The following is a 19,900-nucleotide window of genomic DNA, read 5'->3' as shown; positions in this document are numbered from 1 at the left end:
TGAGGTAAATTCTGCATACCAAGGGGATTACAACTTCATCATTATCCTCAGCTCTTATTGTCGTTTCTACAGAACTATACACGTACACAGCTAAAACATAGATTTACAGACGTGGATTAAAACACATTTGCTGCCCAAAAAGCTTACAGTCTCAGAGCCTGATTCTGTAAAAATGCATGAGAACAAACACACATGTTTTGTCTTGTACAGGAAAAAAAGCTGAGGTTTTTTTAAATGTTAGCTACCATGTCCTAATGGTATGCTCTAAAATGCTAGCTTAGGTAAGGCAAATTGAACTGTAGTACATGCTAGTCAGTCAAATTGAAACCTAGGAGGAGGAAATTACATTTACACTTCAATTTCCACCTCACTAGCACCTAGGATTTCAAGAAATCACCTTCCACCTGTCTTTCCTACAATCTGGCAGGAGATCTCAGAAGTCCCAATAAAACAGATTTTAAAGCTTATGGTTCCCAGCCAAGTTTCCCAATTAAGCAACTGTTCTATTAAGTGGTTTTTACTGTACCTACTGCTGCTTGGAAGTTAACATCACTTGCTTGAATATTTCTTCTTTTTTTTTTCAACACGCTATTGTTAAACCATATTACAAAACGCAATGAATAATCATTTTAAAGTTTTCTCCCTGCTTGCCGGCTTCTTCAGTAATTGACTCACAACTGAGCCTCGTTTAAGTTTCAATTTCTATTAAATAAGCCAAATCGACAGCATTAAACCATTGCCTGTTTATTCTTTTTAACAGGAAATGAAATTTAAAAGAGATGCAGTCACCCGTGAAAAGCTGTTGAAAGCAGCGATTGATGGGAGGGAGAAGGTGGTTTCTCACCAAAACCTTAAAACAAACAAACTGCACATCAAAATAAAAATAATCACTTTTTAAAATAGCAGAATCTCAGCCAGTACCATTTTTTCTCATTTCTTCTACCCTTCAATTATGGTGTGTTTCCTGCAGGGAAAGAATGTCATGAATGAAACCGAAAAACTAAAACGTGATCAAAAAGATATTTTATTTCAAATGAAAACTACTCTCATGCACACTTCAGAATAAAGGACTTTGTGGTTGGGGGACAGCCTGGCTCAGGGGATCAGTAACAGGATACAAAGCCCTTCATCCCTTGGTTGCCAGTTCAAATATATTTGAGATGAAGAGTAGCTACAAGCTACAACTGTTGGGAGAGATGTCTGCATATCATAGAGGGCACTTAAGCATATGTAGCATAGTTCCTGGGGTTTGTAAGACCAGTAAAACTGCTTGTTGTTGTGCGTTGCAGATGGCTTCTTTTATTCTGCAATCTGCTCTTTACATCAGCTCATAATGACCACCAGGTGAGGGCAGTTCAGTGTCTTAGGTGAAATAAGTTGGTGGTCTAAGTCTACCTCTTGAGCAACAAGTTTGGCACATCATCAAATCTGGACTGTTGCAACATAATATACCTGGGGATAACCAAGAAGGCCGTACAGATCTGCAGCATTTTAAAATGTGTAGTAGCCTGGTTGACAGGGAGGGCAGGTCAGTGAGAATGCATTACACACTAGTGTTCCATACTACACTGTCTGCCAGAGAGTTTGGCCTTGTTATCACTGAGTGGTAATCACCCTGCTTGGTACAGCAGCCTGAGAGGTAACCAGAAATGATCCTCAGTTGCAGAGGCAGAGACCTGCAAAGGAAAGAGATTTTATAACAAACAGGATAAGGTATAGAAAAAATACATATATTGGGGGAGAGGGAGGAGAGAATGAGAAATACTGTCTGGGAGATGGAAATCAACAGTATCTAGGAAATCAGAGTTAGGCCAATGCTGAGCACTTGGAAAGCATGATTCTGAAATTGTGTCAAATGCACTATGGGAGGATTTTTTTCTGTGGCGTAGTCCTAAATCTGAAGGTACTACCATAGTGCATTTGACACAATCTCAGAATCATGCTTTCCAACCAAGGTGATTTGTAATTTTGGGTAAGAGGAAGAATGTTTAGAATGGGAAGCAGGTTAATGTGGGGCCTTCACACATGCAGTCTAATTTTCCGATGCTGTTGTCCTTTCCCAACAGCCACCCTCTAGCCTTTCTTCTGTACAGTTGTAACAGTGCTGCATCTTCAGTTTTCTTTGCCATAGCAAGAGATTGTTGTTCAGTTCAAGGGGCTGGGAGTCAGTGATTCTGTGCAAGATACTTAACCTTTCTGTGCCTTAGTTTGTTCTTTTGTAACACAGGAAGTGGTGTAGTTAAGTTGGAATGTGCTGGAACACTGTTCCGGTACTATTTCAAGATTGCCAAAGTAAGTGGCCCATGGATTTTTCTGCTTGGATTTGTTTGCAGAGTATACGACATGGAGGACGCTATTTTGCAGAGCATGCTTTTCTTCCCCCAGTGGTGTAAATCTATTATCTATAAATCTATTATCAATTATAATTAACAACAAAGCCATAAGAAAGGATATAATAATACAAGCAGGCTAGCCCTATGGGCTACAGACTGAATGTGTGAGGTCACACTGCTGGGGGCAAGCCCACACCATTCCAGTACCTTCAGATTTAGGACTACGCCACAGAAAAAAAGGTATAACAACACCCGCTTCCTGAGGTGATTGTGAGGCTGATTAATGCATGTAAAATGCTTTGAATGCCTCTGATGAAAGATGCCGTATCAGTGTGAAGCTGGATTGAAATGGTGGCTGGTGGGGGTTATTCTCTCTGATACACTCATCTAATGCCATACCAGAAGCCTTGGATCAAGGCTTTCAAAAGTGACTAGTATTTTGAGTGCCTTAGTTTTTGGGTGCCCAACCTGAGACAACTTGAAGGAGCCAGATTTTGAGCTGAGCACGCTCCCTCTGAGAACCAGGCCCCTTAAAGTGTCTCAAGTTAGGTACCAAAAAGCACTAGTCACTTTTGAACACCCTGGCCTTGGATTCTAAGCTCCATCTTGGCTTTTGGACCCAAAGAAGTCATCTCACAATGAAGTTGAAAGCAGTCTGATGCACACCAGAGGAAAGACCCCTCAGAATGGGAAATATTTCATCATTTCTTTGCTGCTTTCACCGTTTCTGAAGCAGGAATTCAAGAACCTGGAGGAGAAGCGTTTTGATGGGCGTACGTTCCATCTTTCACATAGAAAATCAGTACGTATCTGCATAGGGAACATACTTTTTAAGACAGGCTTGGAAATTCTTCATTCTTGTGCCAGGCAAGATTTCCTACATAAATCCTGAAAAGCCTGTTAATTACAGCATATCTTTAGAACAAAATGATATTACTCCAGGGCAGTTCTTGTCACAATTACAGGTTTAAATATCACCCCTTTTGGATTTATTCTAGCTTTTTAATTCAAAAAAGAAAAAAAAAGTCGTTAGTATATTGTTGCAAGTTATCCCTTGCTGACAAGGCACTAATTCGTGCAGAAATGACAGGTTTTTATGTAATTTTTTTTTTTTGAGATCAGTATGAAGTAGAATATTTTCTCACTTGAATATAGCTTTAGGTTATTGATGCCTTAGATCAGTGCTTTCCATCTCTTGAGCTGGAGCCCCCTGTTTGAGGCATACATTTCTGGTCTCCAAAATGTATCCTGGTACCACTTCCTGGCTGAGTCTGACTTGTTTTCTCCTTCTCCACCTCCTGATCAACAAGTTTGGTGCATCATCAAATCTGGATTGTTGCAACATAATATACCTAGTAGGATGGATTTTTCTTTTCTGACCCACATTAGTATAGACAATTGATGTTGGTGACCTTCATTCAGCTGCTCCTCCTCCCACAAAATGCTGCACGCTGAAAAAGAAGAACTGGCTTTTCCTTTCATTGGATGCCTGTTTATTTAAAAGGAGAGAGAGAGGCCTGAATATGAAGAGGAGTCTGTCTGTGCCTGATACAGTAGAGGGATTGTTCAGGCCCAATACATCCTTAGGTAAACATAACATCAGGAACACTGCTGAGGAAGAGTCACCTTTGAAATATCCCATGCCCCACACCCCCCCTTGTTGTCGATATCATTTAACCTTTGCAGATGTTAATTGGAAAATTGGCACTTCTGAGCCAGTCCCAACCACTCTATAATGGACCAGAGAAGCCACTGCTGAGAAAAGTCAGGCATACCATGCCCCCATCCCAAGAGCCACACCTTCGGTCTCCACGGCACTCCCCCACCCTTGCTAGTCTGAAGACTGGGAATGGCTTCTCTCTGTTTTCATTTGTCTCCAGCCTTTCTGAGCTGTGCATTCCTCTCCACATACCAGCCGAGTATCCCATTGGTATCCCATACCAGCCGAGTATCATAGGAAGAAGCTAGAGTGACTTCCTGTTTCTGACACAGTAGAAAAGAGAATCATGATTGGTCACTTTTCTGTTTTAAAATTACACAAGAATAGGTCAATAGCATTACTTGCTACAGAGCTTCTGCCCACAGAAGTGAAAGATCTCCAGGTACAATGTCCAGGCAGGTAGCCATTAAGAGGTTTGCATTTACGAATCATCTGAGTAATTGGTCCATTCAGTCTGGATACCCTTCTTCTCCACACTTTTTGAGATTTCTGCAGGGAAAGCTAATTTAGGGTGACGCAATTGGCAGTCTCATTCTACTACTCTGTTTCTTTCACTGAATGTGAACTGCATTTCTGTAGATCCCTGAATCCTTGAAGAGCCTTCTTGTGCTCCCTGCCAGGGAATCATGGAATACTCCCTTTGCATGTGGGAAAGGGAGATGCTCATAGAGAGTGTTCCCTCGCCCTGCAGGTCTTGGAGGCATGATTGGGCCGAAAGTTAGTGATCAGTGTTGCAATAATACAGTGAATGTTTTCAGATCATTGACTCCTTGCAGTCCCAGCAGCTTTTCAGTTGTGTTTCCAATTTCCACAACAAAGCAGTGGCCTGTGACTTTTACAGCTGTTGTTTATCTACTTTTTGTATTTCATCGCTCATCTGTTTTGGCAAGGAAGTGTGAAATTGGACCATCTTGCCTGGCTTAGGAACCATTTTTATTTTCTGACTAGCAATGGGCCCAAGCCACAGAATTCAAACTCCCCAAAGTACAGAACTGTCCAGAGCTAGGGTTTCATTTTCAGTCCATTTCTATCTGACAGGCCCCATTATTATTACTAAATTTTTATATTGTTGTTGTGCTTAGAGGTCAACCAGATTGGGGCCTCATTATGCTAGGTCGGGGGTTCTCATACTGGGGAGGGGGTGACCTCTCAGGAAGTCGCAAGGTTATTACGTGGGGGGGTCACAAGCTGTCAGCCTCCATCCTCCAGCATTTATGATAGTGTTAAATATTTAAAAAGTGGTTTTAATTTATAAGGGGGAGTCACACTCAGAGGCTTGCTTTGTGAAAGGGGTTACAGTACAACAATTTGAGAACCATTGTGCTAGGTGCGGTACAGACATATAATAATTGACAGTCCATGCCCCAGAGAGATAATTACGTGATGGCAAGAGTCAAGATTTTCCACTGTGTCCAAAGGACATGCCACAATCAATCAACAGTTGGTTAATCTAGTGTGGGCCAAATCTTTGGGACCCAAGGGACCCTCTGTGCATTGATCACACCCTCCCTATGAGGAATAGAGGTTCATTCATCTCTGTAGCAGTCATCCTACACTTAAGCATGAGTGGGAAAGAGAGAGGGAAGGGGAGGGAAGAGAGCAGGAGGTGGAGGACGACATGTGCTGGAGAGATGTGTTGTTCACTCCTGTCCCTAATGTCTACAGACAAGGAAAGTAAATACAACCTGATACTGCATTAATTTTTCTGCAGAGCTGTCTCCATGCTGAGGATCCCTCTAAAAAGGGAGCCCCAGAGTGAGGCACCAGCAGAGAGCTTGCTGGCATTGTGGTTTCAGAATTATGGTGACCCAGAGCACCCTATGATCTCAGTGAGAATTAGGCCTGAGTGAGGAATGTATTTAAAAAAAAATTGAGCAAGGCCTTGTGTATTTGGCTCCATATTCATTGGGGACATCTAGATTTTCCCCCTGAAATCTCTGGATATGAATTTGATTCACGTGATGAAAGGGAAAGAATTACAACTTTTACATTCATGCACAATTTACCTTTTATTTTCTTTTATTATCTGGGGATATTCAGTAAATCAAGTTCTCCAGATACGTCTAGGGATTCTGATTCTATTTGTGGGGTCCCACTAGTAGCCAAAGCAGTAAATTACTGCTGCTGTGATTGAAAATTTGTTTAGCTACAGTACATTAGCTCCTTTTGTTTGCTTTTCCACTGATGGAGTGTACATTTTTACTTGAGAATTTGTTTCTTGAATGTCTTGTTTATGAATAATATAGGGTGTAAATTGTGAAGGTTGTAGAAGAAAACCTAAAAAAGAAAGCACCTCAAGTAGAATGCAGAATTCCATCTTACAGCCTTTCACAAAATGTTTAATTTTTTTTTTAACCCCAGTGTGAGTAATGAAAGTCTGACCTTTCTACATAAGGTAACTATATATAATAACCTTTTCCTGGGTCATCCAGCTATCTTTCTTTGTTTGAAAGATTGATAGATAACAGGGTCAAGGGACGTGTTTTATTGTAAGTTTCTGTTCCAAATTTCCTGACATTTTTGGTTTTGTTTTTTTTAAAAAGGACCTCTAAAAGACAGAATAGGGTCTAATAAGAACCAGATCCTAAAGTGATTGTATGTCAAAATGTCAAAAATAACAGCTTTTCTTTGACTCGGTAACATTAATCTTAAGGCACATACGTTTACATACCCACTGTTTCAATAGGTTGAGTTTTTGTATGTGACCATTTACTACAGAGTGACTTCTAAAGTGACAACAAAATCCCTTGATGGTTTTCAGTAGTTTAGTTTATAGCCTGATACGGACATTTGTTTACCTATTCCGAATCACTTCTTTGTGATTAAAATTAGAGGTCTCCTACTTGTGCTGTAAAACTAGATCCTAAGTAAAGAAAAGCTTCATTTCCCGCTTGCTGGTTTGTAGTGTCAAAGTTATCACCATGGCAGCAGAGCTTAAAGCTGAGAGTTAACTTATAGAAGGAAAGACAGAATGTATATTAAGTGGGAGCTTTCCAAAGGCACAAGGGGCAGTGAGTTGCCCAACTCCCTTAGAAAGTCCACGGGAGTTGGGCATCTTACTCCCTCAGGGTCCTTTGACAATCCCAAGAGGTTTTTACACTATAGCATTTTGTTTTCATTTGTCTAAAAAAAGAAACAGAAACCCTAGATAAATATAAAAGTGGTATTCTGTATTAATTTTGAGCAACAATTGTAACATACACTGTACATCTAAAAGTAATGAAGCCCTGCAGAGTCAAAAAAATACAGTAAGTGTGTTGAGAGATCCTTAGATGATACAGTCTACCATAAATACGATCTGAAGGAGGAGAAAACAATGCACAGCTCTAGAAGTGTTCTGCATACAGTGTTACATACATGCTTTACTGAGAACCTTATTTAAACAAACAAAACTAAGCTGGGCAAGCACAGCCAGTAGTGAACTTCCTGCTGTCCCCATGCAGCTTGTATCAAATATTTAAACTCAGTCCTCTGGGCCTCTTTAATTCTCTGATATGTTTCAGGCAGAGTTGCAAAATCATAAAAGTATAGTATCCCTTCCCGTATATAGTCATTGCTCTACTTCTATTAATTTAAAACCATGGAGAGAGCCACCAGGACTCTTTCCCCCGTCCCTTAAAAAACACGGCTTCTGCTGATCAGACCCACTAGTTTGGGCTGATCCCCTTCAAATATGATAGATAGGCAGATGGACAAATGAATGGCTAGAATTTTTTTTCCCATTGAGAAGTATGCTCACCCCTGTTTCCATACTTCCATGAGAAATCCTGCTAACTGCTTCCTTAGCATAATTGGAATAATTTAAACCAAGAGTTTATTGAACATATGGAGCAAACAACAAATCCATCCAACACATTCAGACTGGGTGACTCCAAATTGTTGTTTCTTGTCTGTTTAAGCCTGAGTTAATTCTGACATCAGGAATCATAACATTCAAAAACCAGTAGGAGAACACTTCAACCTCTCTAACTACTCAGTGACAGACTTGAAGGTGGCAATTTTGCAACAAAAAACCTTGAAAAACAGACTCCAAAGAGAGAGTGCCGAACTTGAATTAATATGCAAATTAGATGCAATTAACTCAGACTTAAACAGAGACTGGGAATGGTTGGGTCATTACACTACTTGAATCTATTTCCCTATGTTAAGTTCTCCTCACACCTTCTATGGGTCATCTTAATTATCAGTTCAAAAGCTTTTTTTCTTTTCTCCTGCTGATGATAGCTCATCTCAATTGATTAGACTCTTCCAGTTGTTATGTGTACTTCCACCTTTTCATGTTCTCTGTATGTATAAATATCTCCTGTCTGTGTGTTCCATTCTATGCATCCAAAGAAGTGAGCTATAGCTCACGAAAAGCTCATGCTGAAATAAATTTGTTAGTCTCTAAAGTGCTACAAGTACTCCTGTTCTTTTGCGGATACAGACTAACATGGCTGCTGCTCTGAAAATTGATTAGGTAACTATTTTAGGATCCTAAATGCAGATTTGAATTTCCAAATCCAGAATTAAACACTCTTTTTTTCTGGCTCCTGAGTTGGAAATTGTTCTCATCATGTCTGTCATTCTCTCTTTAAGTGCAGGAAGTAGGATTTGGAGAGCAACTCCAAAGGGACATTTTATAATGTATACAGAATTCTGAGCCGGCTTAGTGTATGGACCTTTCCATTGTGCACAATCCTACCTCTAGGATACAGCATACTCTACTTTAAAAAAAGACACAAAGAGCAGGACAAATCAGGCACCCTTTCTACTTACAAAATGAACATAAAAAGGCCTAATCCTGCATTCCCGTCATACCCTAAACTTATACTAAAGTCAATGGGAGTTTTCATTGTAGAAGAAATATAAGATCAGACTCTGAGAGATACATCATATACAGTGTTATTGAAAAGACTTTCTCAGTGTGGCAGGCAAAACCCTTCACCAGTGTTATTGCTTTAAGATGTGACTTTGGAAAGCTAAGGTAGAGTAACTAGGGGGTTGCAGTGGAGATTAACATTCCTTGGGCAGAATGGCAGGCTTTTATTTTGAAAGCCACCTGGGCTCCACTTAAAGCAGCAAAATACATAAGAATTTATTATGACTGGGAAAGTCTCCTATTTAACCAAATCAAGACATAACTGTGGCAACGTGTGCACATTTTGCCTTTCAAGACACATACTGTGGCATATTTTGTCTTTGCACAATTACTTTTAGAGCACATCTGTCATTATTCTATAACATCAAAACAGCACAAAGTTTCAATATAAAGGATACTTAATATTTAGATTTTATATGCAGTGTCTCCAATTTATGCTCTTGGAATCTTGAAGATGACTTATGATGTGTTGTGTTTGCTTTGGCAAAGGCTCAAAACCAGAAATATATTTCATGCTAAGCTTTACAGATATTATCTCAAGTCATTTAAAAGTTCATTATAGGGCACCCGTTAGTGCTGCTATAGTAAAGAGTCTGTCAGCATTTTTCAAGGGTTTATAACTAAGCCATTTAAAAAAAAAATCTCTGTAGGCTGAAACTCGGCATTCGGGGTCTGGGCCCAGCAGCAAATTATTTTTACAGATTAAAAAAATCGAATAGAATATTTTTAAATTATAGGTGGGTTAATCGTTATTTTGAAATTTTCTACTTTCAAACCATTTCTCTCTATTTCTCTCACTTAAAATGTTTTCAAAAATTGTTTTATAGGGTGCTACTCTAAAATACGGACAAGCTTTCATTGTGTGTTAAAGCTAGAAAAGGCAGGGATTTAACTCCGAATATATCAGAATACTTTGCACTTGCACAGCACAGCACTCTTCAGCTTCAAAGTGCTTTACAAGCATTATCTAATTCATCTGCACAGTGTCTGTGATGCAGGGAGGGTTTATCCTCACTTTACAGTTAGCGAAATTGAGCCAGAGACCTTAAGGCTAGTTTGTTTGTTTGTTTGTTTGTTTGTTTTAAAGGAGCTTAATCCCATGTGAATTTCAAGTGGATTTGGATGTCTAACTCCCTTAAGCCACTTAGAAAATCCCAGCCCAAGTGCTCCAGCCAATGCCACAGAAGGCATCCATTTCGAGCCAGGATTAGAACTCAGGAGTTCCAGGTTCCCAGTTTTGCCGCTGCGCCATTCAGTTCTCACAGCACAATAATTACTTCGCACAAAAAAAATCAATTTCATTTTGAGTAGCTTCTCGTGTACAGCAATGACACACAACCTGGAGCTTCTCATATATAGCAATGACACTCGACCTGGAGCATCTGGAAGGCTGCTTCCTTCCAGGAAAGACCATCAAATTAGCCATGGCACAACATGGCATTGCGCTGTTTGCCCCGTGAAATGCATTGATGTGTAAGAATATGGCATTATGGCTACATGTTGTCATCATCTGTGCACTGGCTATCATAATATTTTATCAGCACCTTTCAGCCTGCTGCTGAAAAGCACTGAAGGAGGTTCTCCTTCTAAGCAAGGGCTTCTGTTTGTAGAAACGTTGAGATAGGGAGGGCTTTGATGGAAGTGCAAAGGGGATAAGAGGGAGACTAGATGGTTTGGGAGATACTTGAATTCAAGAGAGGAATTGAGCTATGTATATTAGTTGATCAATGCACATTGAAAGAGTGGAATAGATGCAGCAATGTTGTGGGGAGGAGTCAGATGCTATGAGTCACAAGCCTCCTTAATAGGGCTGTTAAACAATTGAAAAAATTAATTGTGAGATTAAAAAAAATCTTGATTAATCAGGGTTTTAATAGCACTGTTAAACAATAATAGAATTCCATTTATTTAAATATTTTGGATGTTAACTACATTTTCAAATATTGATTTCAATTTCAGCACAGAATACAAAATGTGCAGTGTTCACATTATATTATTATTTTTATTACAAATATTTGCACTGGAAAAAAGATAAAAGAAATTGTATTTTTCAATGTACATCATACCAGTACTGTAGTGCAGTCTCCTCATCATGAAAATACAATTTACAAATGTAATTTTGTTTACATAGAAATAAAACTGTGTAAAACTTTAGAGCCAACAGAGCCACTTAGTCCTACTACTTGTTCAGCCAATAGCTCAGACAAACAAGTTTGTTTACATTTGTGGGAGATAATGCTGCCTGCTTCTTATTTACAATGTAACCTGAAAGTGAAAATAGACGTTTACATGCCACTGTTGTAGCTGGCATTGCAAGGTATTTATGTGCCAGATATGTTAAATGTTTGTGTGCCCTTTCATGTTTCAGTCCCTTTCCGGAGGACATGCTTCCATGCTGATTACGGGTTCTGCTTGATAACAGTCCAAAGCAGAGTGGACCAATGCACGTTCATTTTCATCATCTGAGTCAGATGCCACCAGCAGAAGGCTGGTTTTCCTTTTTTGGTGGTTCAGGTTTTGTAGTTTCCACGTTGGAGTGTTGCTCTTTTAAGACTTCTGAAAGCATGCTCCACACCTCGTCCCTCTCAGATTTTGGAAGGCACTTCAGATTCTTAAGCTTTGGGTCAAGTGCTGTAGCTCTCTTTAGAAATATCATAGTGGTATCTTCTTGTGTATTGTCAAATCTACAGTGAAAGTGTTCTTAAATCAAATAACATATGCTGTGTCATCATCCAAGACTGCCATAACACAAAATATATGGCAGAATGCGGGTAAAACCACGGAGCAGGGGATATACAATTCTCCCCCAAGGAGTTCGGTCACAAATTCAATTAACTCATTATTTTTTTAACAAGCATCATCAGCATGGAAGCATGTCCTCTGGAATGGTGGCCAAAGCATGAAGGAGCATACAAATGTTTTAGCATATGTGGCACGTAAATATCTAGCAATGCTGGCTACGGAAGTACCATGGGAACACCTGCTCTCACTTTCTGATGACATTCTAAGTAAGAAGCGGCAGCAGTATCTCCCGTAAATGTAAACAAACTTGTTTGTCTTAGTGATTGGCTGAACAAGAAGTAGACTGAGAGGACTTGTTGGCTCCAAAGTTTTATATTGTTTTGTTTTTAGGTGCAGTTATGTAACAAAATAATCCACATTTGTAAGTTGCACTTTCTTGATAAAGAGATCGCACTACAGGACATGTATGAGGAGAATTGAAAAATACTATTTCTTTTGTTTATCTTTTTACAGTGCAAATATTTGTAATAAACAATAATATAAAGCAAGCACTGTACACTTTGTATTCTTTGTTGTGATTTAAATCAATATATTTGAAAATTTAGAAAAACATCCAAAAATATTTATAATAAATTTAAATTGGTATTCTGTTATTGTTTAACAGTGCGATTAAAACTACGATTAATTGCGATTAATTTTTAAAATAGAGTTAATTTGTTTTGAGTTAATCACTTGTGTTAACTGCGATCGACAGCCCTAATCCTTAATAATGATTAATAAAAGAAAATGGGACACATCCACCCACCTCGCACTTCTCTAGTCTGAGTAAGTTCAATAGTATAATGCCTTTAACATATACCAGTGGAAGATCTCTCTTACCATACCTCTCTCAGTAAGTAGGTACAACAGTGTGGGATTTTTGGAAGTGTTGTCAGACCTTTATTTTATTTTCACTTATAAAACTACTTTTGTCTATGTGAAACTTTCGTTACAAAATGCCAAACCACATGAAAATTGCCCAGGTTCAAACTTTTTACTAGAAACTCCAACCTCTATTCAGGTTCACAATTGGTTGTAACCTTGTCTGATTTATGGTTTGGATGCAAAATTTATGGATGTGAAGCTAAACTGAGCTAAATTCGGCAGATTCACCATGTGTTTTAAGGTTAGTGTGATACTTGGAAGGGAAGAAACTAAGCACTAAAACAAATAGAAACGTTAGAAAAGAGTTGGACATTCCTCAGAATCAAAATCACTGTTTTTTTAAAGCTCTATTTCCATTTATAACTTCAGAATAACCTTTCTATACCCTCCATATAACCAGTACTACATCACTGTCAATTATGACTACTACTTTGGTCTCTATACACTGATTCTCAAGCTTGTTGAAATCTACTCAGCACTCACTTCATTCCTGACATCTCATGACTTGCTTCTTAAGAAACATTGTGTATATGGTATTAGTTGCCTGTGGCATTGTCAGCAAGATAGTCACATGGAAATTAATATTCCACTTTCTGACTGTATTGTATAGAAAGCAGCTAAATTGCTGCCTTTGAAATACAATGAAGAATTATATAGATCAGCATGGTATAGAAATGTTATATTAGATAATTAAATGTGGTTATTCAGAAGTTCCATGCTATTAATGTGATTTTATTAAATTTATATTGCAGTGAGAACCCAAGAATGTGTGAGCTGATGTAGATTATGCTTCTGTGTTTTGTAAGATAGTGAGTCGAAAGTATTTCTGGTCCTGCAGAGAGGCATGCAAAAATGATTAAATATTGTATTGGGCTTGTGTGGAGAACTGACTGGGAGTTGGGGGACTGAATCCTCCTTCTCAGCCCAGAGTCAGAATTGCAGAGAAGCATGTCTGTTACCCAGCTTGGTGCCTACTCTTAACTATGCACTGGAACAGGGATTGCTGCCCTTTGTTATCATTACACAGGAGTTCTTGGCTCACCATATCCATGACAGCACAGATCCACTTGTCTCGCCCAGCTCCTGTCAGCACATTAGAAATTCACCTAGTTGGCACAATGAGTGTGCGGAGATTTCCTTATTATTAAAATTAATAATACCTAGGGAACAACCAAGAGCAGGGATCCATTGTGCTAGGTGCTGTACAAACAGAGTGGTGGTCTCTGCCCAAAAGCGCTTACATTCTAAATAGTCTAAGGGTTGGGGAAAGAGATGGAACACACAAGCAGAGTGAACAATGTTGACTGAAACATCGTAATGGCACCACAATTTTTGGAGGTGGTTTAGTTAGGAAGGTATTAGCTAAAAGGAAAGGTGAAGGAAGGGAGAGGGGGCAGCATAGAGGGCAGGGGGTGAGACAACACTGAGTAACCGCGATAGAAATAAATAATAATAATTATTAGTAATAGATTAAGACGTATATGTTCATCATTCCTGTGACGCCAAAGATGGTATTTAATGGAGTTATACAAACCATGTTGATTATTTTGCCAGTAGTCAGTATATGCTGCTTTACTAACCTTTTCATTGGTTTTTAATGCTGAGATTAATATTTGATAATCAAAGATTTTTTTTATTGTAATTAAGTGGGTTTAGTGCTGGTGTTAGCGTGCAAACAAGGAGATTGAACTTTTCTGGGTATCTATGGAATGGACACAGCATAAATAATACGTCAGAAATTTCCCCACCAGTATGCTTCAGTCTTGACCTGAAAGGTTTATTCCCAAGTATACTTCTTATGGCTCATTCATTCCTTGGCCTAGCTGCTGAGACAGCTGACAGATGATAATACCTTTTGGGCACTAGTGCCAAAAGTTGACTTTGAACCTGTGACATTGAGTTGAAAGGCTGCGTATCCCATTACTAATACTCCAATCCATCTAGGTCTCTGATTTGAAAGGACTTAATTAAACCTTGAATACTGTTAACCAGAAGTAGTATTTTTACTTAAAGATATTGGATAAAACAGCACTTGACGGAAGAAGACAATGTTCACAAATGGATTAGAAATGATTAACATGTCTCCAAATTTTTATTTAACATTCCTGATCCCCAGAAAATTAAAGAATTCTTCATCTTATAATTACACCTATCATGTGAGCTACTTCAGAGTGAAACCTGACTTAAACAGTCTTTGCAAGATAATATCCTGAAATACCAAAATATGTCCCCATCTCCCCCATTTTGAATTTTGGCCTTATTCCTTAGTACACTTAAAGATTATAACACTTATAAAGTGCTTTGCAAACATTAATGAAGATGTGTTTAAATCTCATTTTTTCTCTAAAATGTATACTATTCTGCAACTCATTTTAAAATTGCTCTTTTTTAGGGTCATTTCATATTTCATATTTAGATCCTAATGCATACAGTGCCAGTTTTTAGAAGAGCTAAGTGCCCACTTAATCGAGTGCTGGGCTCTTTTGAAAATCTGTCCAGAAGCGTCACACTGGGAGCTATTAGGTGGTCAGCACCTTTGAACATCTGGCCCCAGTTGTGGGGCACTGAACACTTGAAAATATCCTTCTTGATCTTATTTGAAAATCCCCCCATAATTGGAAGGCTATGAAGTGAGGCGCGAAGTGCAGTGAGGAGCAATGAACAAATTACTCAATGCTTGTTATGGTGAATGAAGCAAAGTAATATAACACAGGAAAGCTGAGAGAGCGAGCTCACAATTAGGGTGACCAGATGTCCCGATTTTATAGGGACAGTCCCGATTTTTGGGTCTTTTTCTTATATAGGATCCTATTACACACACACACACCCCCCGTCCCAATTTTTCACATTTGCTGTCTGGTCACCCTACTCACAATGCCCATTTTTCTGACTATATATCTGTGTGGGGAAAAGAGAAGTTGCAAGAAGTATAGTGTGCTTCTCTAAATAAGATACATTGTCCCTAGTGAAGGCACCTAAGCTTGTTTCTTTTACTACCACATGACGTTATAGGGGATATAATGCTGTCTGTGAAAAGTATGGCCAGTCTGCTCAGAAGTGCTGAAGTTTGTCATTGTCTGATTTGGTTTACGCTCGGTTCTCTCGTCTGCCTACATAAGGCAGGATTGAGATTTCTTTAAAACATTGTTTTAGTTGGAATTCATTGTTTTAGCTGGAATTCATTGTTCATCATCTTTCCCTGTATTTATTAGATTACTTCTTGACTCTTGATGAGCCTATGAATAACATAACCACCACTCTCGGCCAAACTGCAGAACTGCATTGTAAAGTCTCCGGCAATCCTCCTCCAACTGTGCGTTGGTTGAAAAATGATGCCCCAGTCGTTCAAGAACCCAGGAGGATATCTTTTCGTGCAACAAGCTATGGGTCTCGATTACGAATAAGAAACCTTGACACTACGGATACTGGCTATTTTCAGTGTGTTGCTACTAATGGCAGGAAGACTGTTTCCACAACCGGCGTGTTGTTTGTGAAATTTGGTAAGATTTCTCTCCCTTCAAACTTTCTGGTTAAACAGCTGCTTATGAAAATTACCAAGTGAACAACTCTGGAGATAACAGTCCTGTTAGCTGAAAAGGTTACATGGACCCTCGATTACTGATTTGAAGAACTGGGCAAATATATATGAATAATTTATTTGATTAATTTTATTTTTTTTCATAAATTATCCAGATTTTCCTCAAATTTACTATTTTTTCAAAAATTTTCAGTGAATAATGTCTGTGAATAATTCTTGGCTTTTAGATGATTCACAAATAATGGCCTCTGAGGATGCGGTATTTGAAAGTCAGGCTGTTTTGTTTGGACAAATACATAGAATTCTCACTTTTACAGAGCACTCTGGTAGTAACAGACACCTGATATGTTTCTGTTTTCTGACAGGAGCAGACTAAATCTCATAATCAGATTTCTGGAGCAAATACTTAATAATATCAATTTGAAATATTATGCAACATTCTGATTAAAATTTGCTGATTCAGTGAGCATTCCTACCAGTGAACTCAGTTGCTAGGACATTTGCTGGAAGTGCAGAAAGCGGATACTAAAAAGGGCTGTGCAAAAAGTCAAAGGCCCTGATCCAAAGCCTGTTGAAATCAACAGGAATCTATCCATTGACTTCAGTGGACTTGAATCAGACCTAAAGAGATTTTTAAAAAAAAATTAAAACGAATAGTCACATGAACAAATGATGCAGTATTCATCCAGTTATAGTTTCTGGGTGTTGCAAGTGCCCTGCACGGATAAAAATGTGTATCCGCAGATATAAATCTGTATCCACGGAGGTGCAGGGCTGTACTGGGAACTGCAGTGGGGAAAGGAGCACCATGTCAGGCTGCAGCTCCCAGAAGCCAGCGCCCCACATCGGCAGCTCCTTCGGTATGGCTGTACCGTCCTCAGTCCTGCAGACTGAGGTGGGCAGCAGGCACTCCGGCTGCTGTCCCTGGTCATGCTCGTGTGTTCAAGCAGCTCGCATGCTCCCAGACAGGAGCTGCTTCCATGCAGTGGTTGTGTCTCCTCTTATGGGAGTGAGGGGGAAGATATAAGACCTGGGGATTGAAAGGACTGTATTGAACAGTGTGCCACACAAGCATGGACTTTTGGAACAGAAAGTGTTAAATGGATTTCCTGGGGAAAGTCTAGGGAGAGGTGAAGCTATGCCCTGAAAAGGGGGCCATTGTCTGCTGAGTATCTATGATTACATAAGACCAAGATCAAAGGCCCAAGCTGCATAAACTATTCATGGTGGTTCTGACTCTGAGACAATTATTAACTTGTGACCACAGAGAAAACCCCACTTGTGGGTTTTGAAGAACTGACACCAACCAGAGTCCAAGGGTGGAGTTGGGGTGACCTTCTGTAAGCTTTTTAGTATGCATGTATATTCTTTTATTGTTTTTAATGTGTTTTCTCTGTAATGCTTCACCTTAAGAATAAATATGCTTTCTTAAAAAGAGCTGTGTGGTAACTTGGGCCTGCTGGCAATTATAGGTATGCATAGCCTTTGGAGAGACAGCAAAGCAGAGATGCTGGCCTGTTGAGGCAGTCTGGCTTGCTGGGATTATAACAGTGTAGACAGGGAACTCCGGTCAGGAGGGCGAGAGATGCAGGTTTTCACCCAAGAGAGGTCATGGCTGAGGATCGGGGAGCCAAAAGTGGGCTCCCTTGAGGGACCACAGAGCAGGAATAGAGGTGCAGTGTCCCTGAACTGTGACGATTTGTTAGACAGCTTCTGATGTATGGTACAGTTTTGTCTTCTGCTTTTGGAAACTGAGAATCATCTGCTAAAATAAATAAACCACATTCCATGTGATATACCATTGCTTTCATCTTTTAAAAGGTTTACTAAAACTTCGTGTTAGCTATCCCTTCATAACTAATATCTGCTGTTTTTATTCTGTCGTTTTACCAGGTCCCCCGCCAACAGCAAGTCCGGGATCATCGTAAGTTGTTTCATGTCTATGATACTGGTTTATTAATTCTGGATTTGAGCAGTCAAACCTTAACTCACCATTCTATGTGATAGAATCAGTTATACATTCTGCTTAAATTCAGATAATATATAGTAATTTAGGATAACTGTATGATCTACGGAATAGATATATAGTAATTTAGGATAACTGTATGATCTATTCCGTAGGGATATTTCTAGTATGATGCTGATTCCTATTTTTTACACCAGACTCTTAATTTTTAACATTATTTTCTTTTATAAACGCTTAATGTTCTCACAGGAATCCCATGGACTTCAGCTGGCATAATGAGCATAGAATATGGGTAGATTATGGCTCTACTGTGTGTTAGAGCCCAATCTTGCAACACTTGCTACTGGGTGTAGTTCTTACTAATGCGAATAGTCATACTTATACTAGAGGATGGTAGTATGCCTATTAGAAATGTTCACTGGATGAGGTGCTTACACACAAAATGTGCACTTGTAAGTGGTGTTTCATTATGTCATGGCAACATTACATATTGGAACTTAGGGTATGTCTTCACTACCAATGTTATAGAGCTGCCACGACAGCACTTTAACATGCCTGTGTAGTCGCGGCATCAGCGCTGGGAGAGCATTTTCCCAGCGCTGTAAAAAACCCACCCCCCACAAGGGGAGTAGCTCCCAGCACTGGTGCACTGTCTACACTGCCACTTTACAGCGCTGAAACTTGCATTGCTCAAGGGTGAAAAAGTTTCAGCACTGTAAAGTGGCAGTGTAGACAAGGCGATAAACTCTGGCTCTGTGATTGGCTTCACACAGATGTACCTTCGTATCTGTAGGCGGCGCCATTGACTTCGGTAGTTCTCACTGGCATAAGGATCCTCCCACATGAATCCAGTTATAGGATAAAAGATGCAAGTTGCTGATCTTGTATTATTACCCTAACTTTTTCTTTTAAAAGGTATCTTTACTTGTTCTACAGTTTTGAAGTCAAGTTGTTGGCCCTGTATTATGTGTATAGTTTATTACCTGTGTGCACAGGCGGAATAAAGCTGAAACCTGACCAGTTGTGACACTGAGGAAGCTGCATTGGTTAAAAAATAAATGTAAGAGTAACCAAAACAAATACACTAAACCACTGAATACATTTATTAGGTGTGTGAAATCTTGAGGCTGGTGAATGTTCTGTGTATAAAGATGATCAGGTAACTCTGGCCGTATTGCAGAGAATAAATGTAATTGTTGCAATCTAAGGAAAGCAAGCCTGTAACCGCAAAATGACATGCTATGATGCCCTCTAATGGAATATCACAAAATGTATCTTTTTCCTTCTTTCTGAAGATAATTTAAATAAAAACATCTTGATTTGTTTAGGAAGGGAGAACTTTTTGTTTCCACTTAGACTTCTTTTGTAGCTTTCTAACCTTGAGGAAAGTAATGGTAAGTGCCTGTTAAATCCCAGTGCTGGGTAAGTTTGCGTTCCTCTGCAGTTCAGGAGACTTGATTAGTAAGGCCTCGTCTACACTGAGGGTGGGGAGGGGAAGAGGGATCAACCTACGATATGCAGCTTCAGCTATCAGAATAGTATAGCTGAAGTCGACGTATCTTAGTTCGACTAGGGTTCAATTGCCATAGCTTCCCCATTGACTTTGCTTCCGCCTCTTGCCGAGCTGGAGTTCAGCAGTCGACGGGAGAGCGATCGGGGGTCGATTTATCACATCTACACTACACGCAATAAATCGATCCCCGATAGATCGATCGCTACCCGCGATCCAGCGGGTAGTATAGATGTACCCTAACTTGCAAAGACACAATCTTCTGTACTTTTGTGTTGGGCTTCTATTAAAAGAGGTTTTGCGGTT

At 39.4% G+C, this 19,900-nt stretch overlaps 1 protein-coding gene across 1 annotated transcript in view; it reads left to right on the top strand.

The window, feature by feature from the left end:
* ROR1 (receptor tyrosine kinase like orphan receptor 1) overlaps nucleotides 1–19,900 on the top strand; it is a 138,520-nt gene that overhangs the window by 58,669 nt on the left and 59,951 nt on the right. Inside the window, exons 3-4 of the mRNA XM_030573696.1 lie at nucleotides 15,793–16,080; nucleotides 18,012–18,042. Of these exons, the coding sequence (XP_030429556.1) occupies nucleotides 15,793–16,080; nucleotides 18,012–18,042 (319 nt within the window). The remainder of the gene's footprint in view (nucleotides 1–15,792; nucleotides 16,081–18,011; nucleotides 18,043–19,900) is intronic.

This window comes from Gopherus evgoodei, chromosome 8 (assembly GCF_007399415.2).
Source record: "Gopherus evgoodei ecotype Sinaloan lineage chromosome 8, rGopEvg1_v1.p, whole genome shotgun sequence".
Classification (NCBI taxonomy): domain Eukaryota; kingdom Metazoa; phylum Chordata; order Testudines; family Testudinidae; genus Gopherus; species Gopherus evgoodei.
Note: the sequence above shows the minus strand (reverse complement) of the source record. Positions and strands in the feature narration are given on the sequence as shown.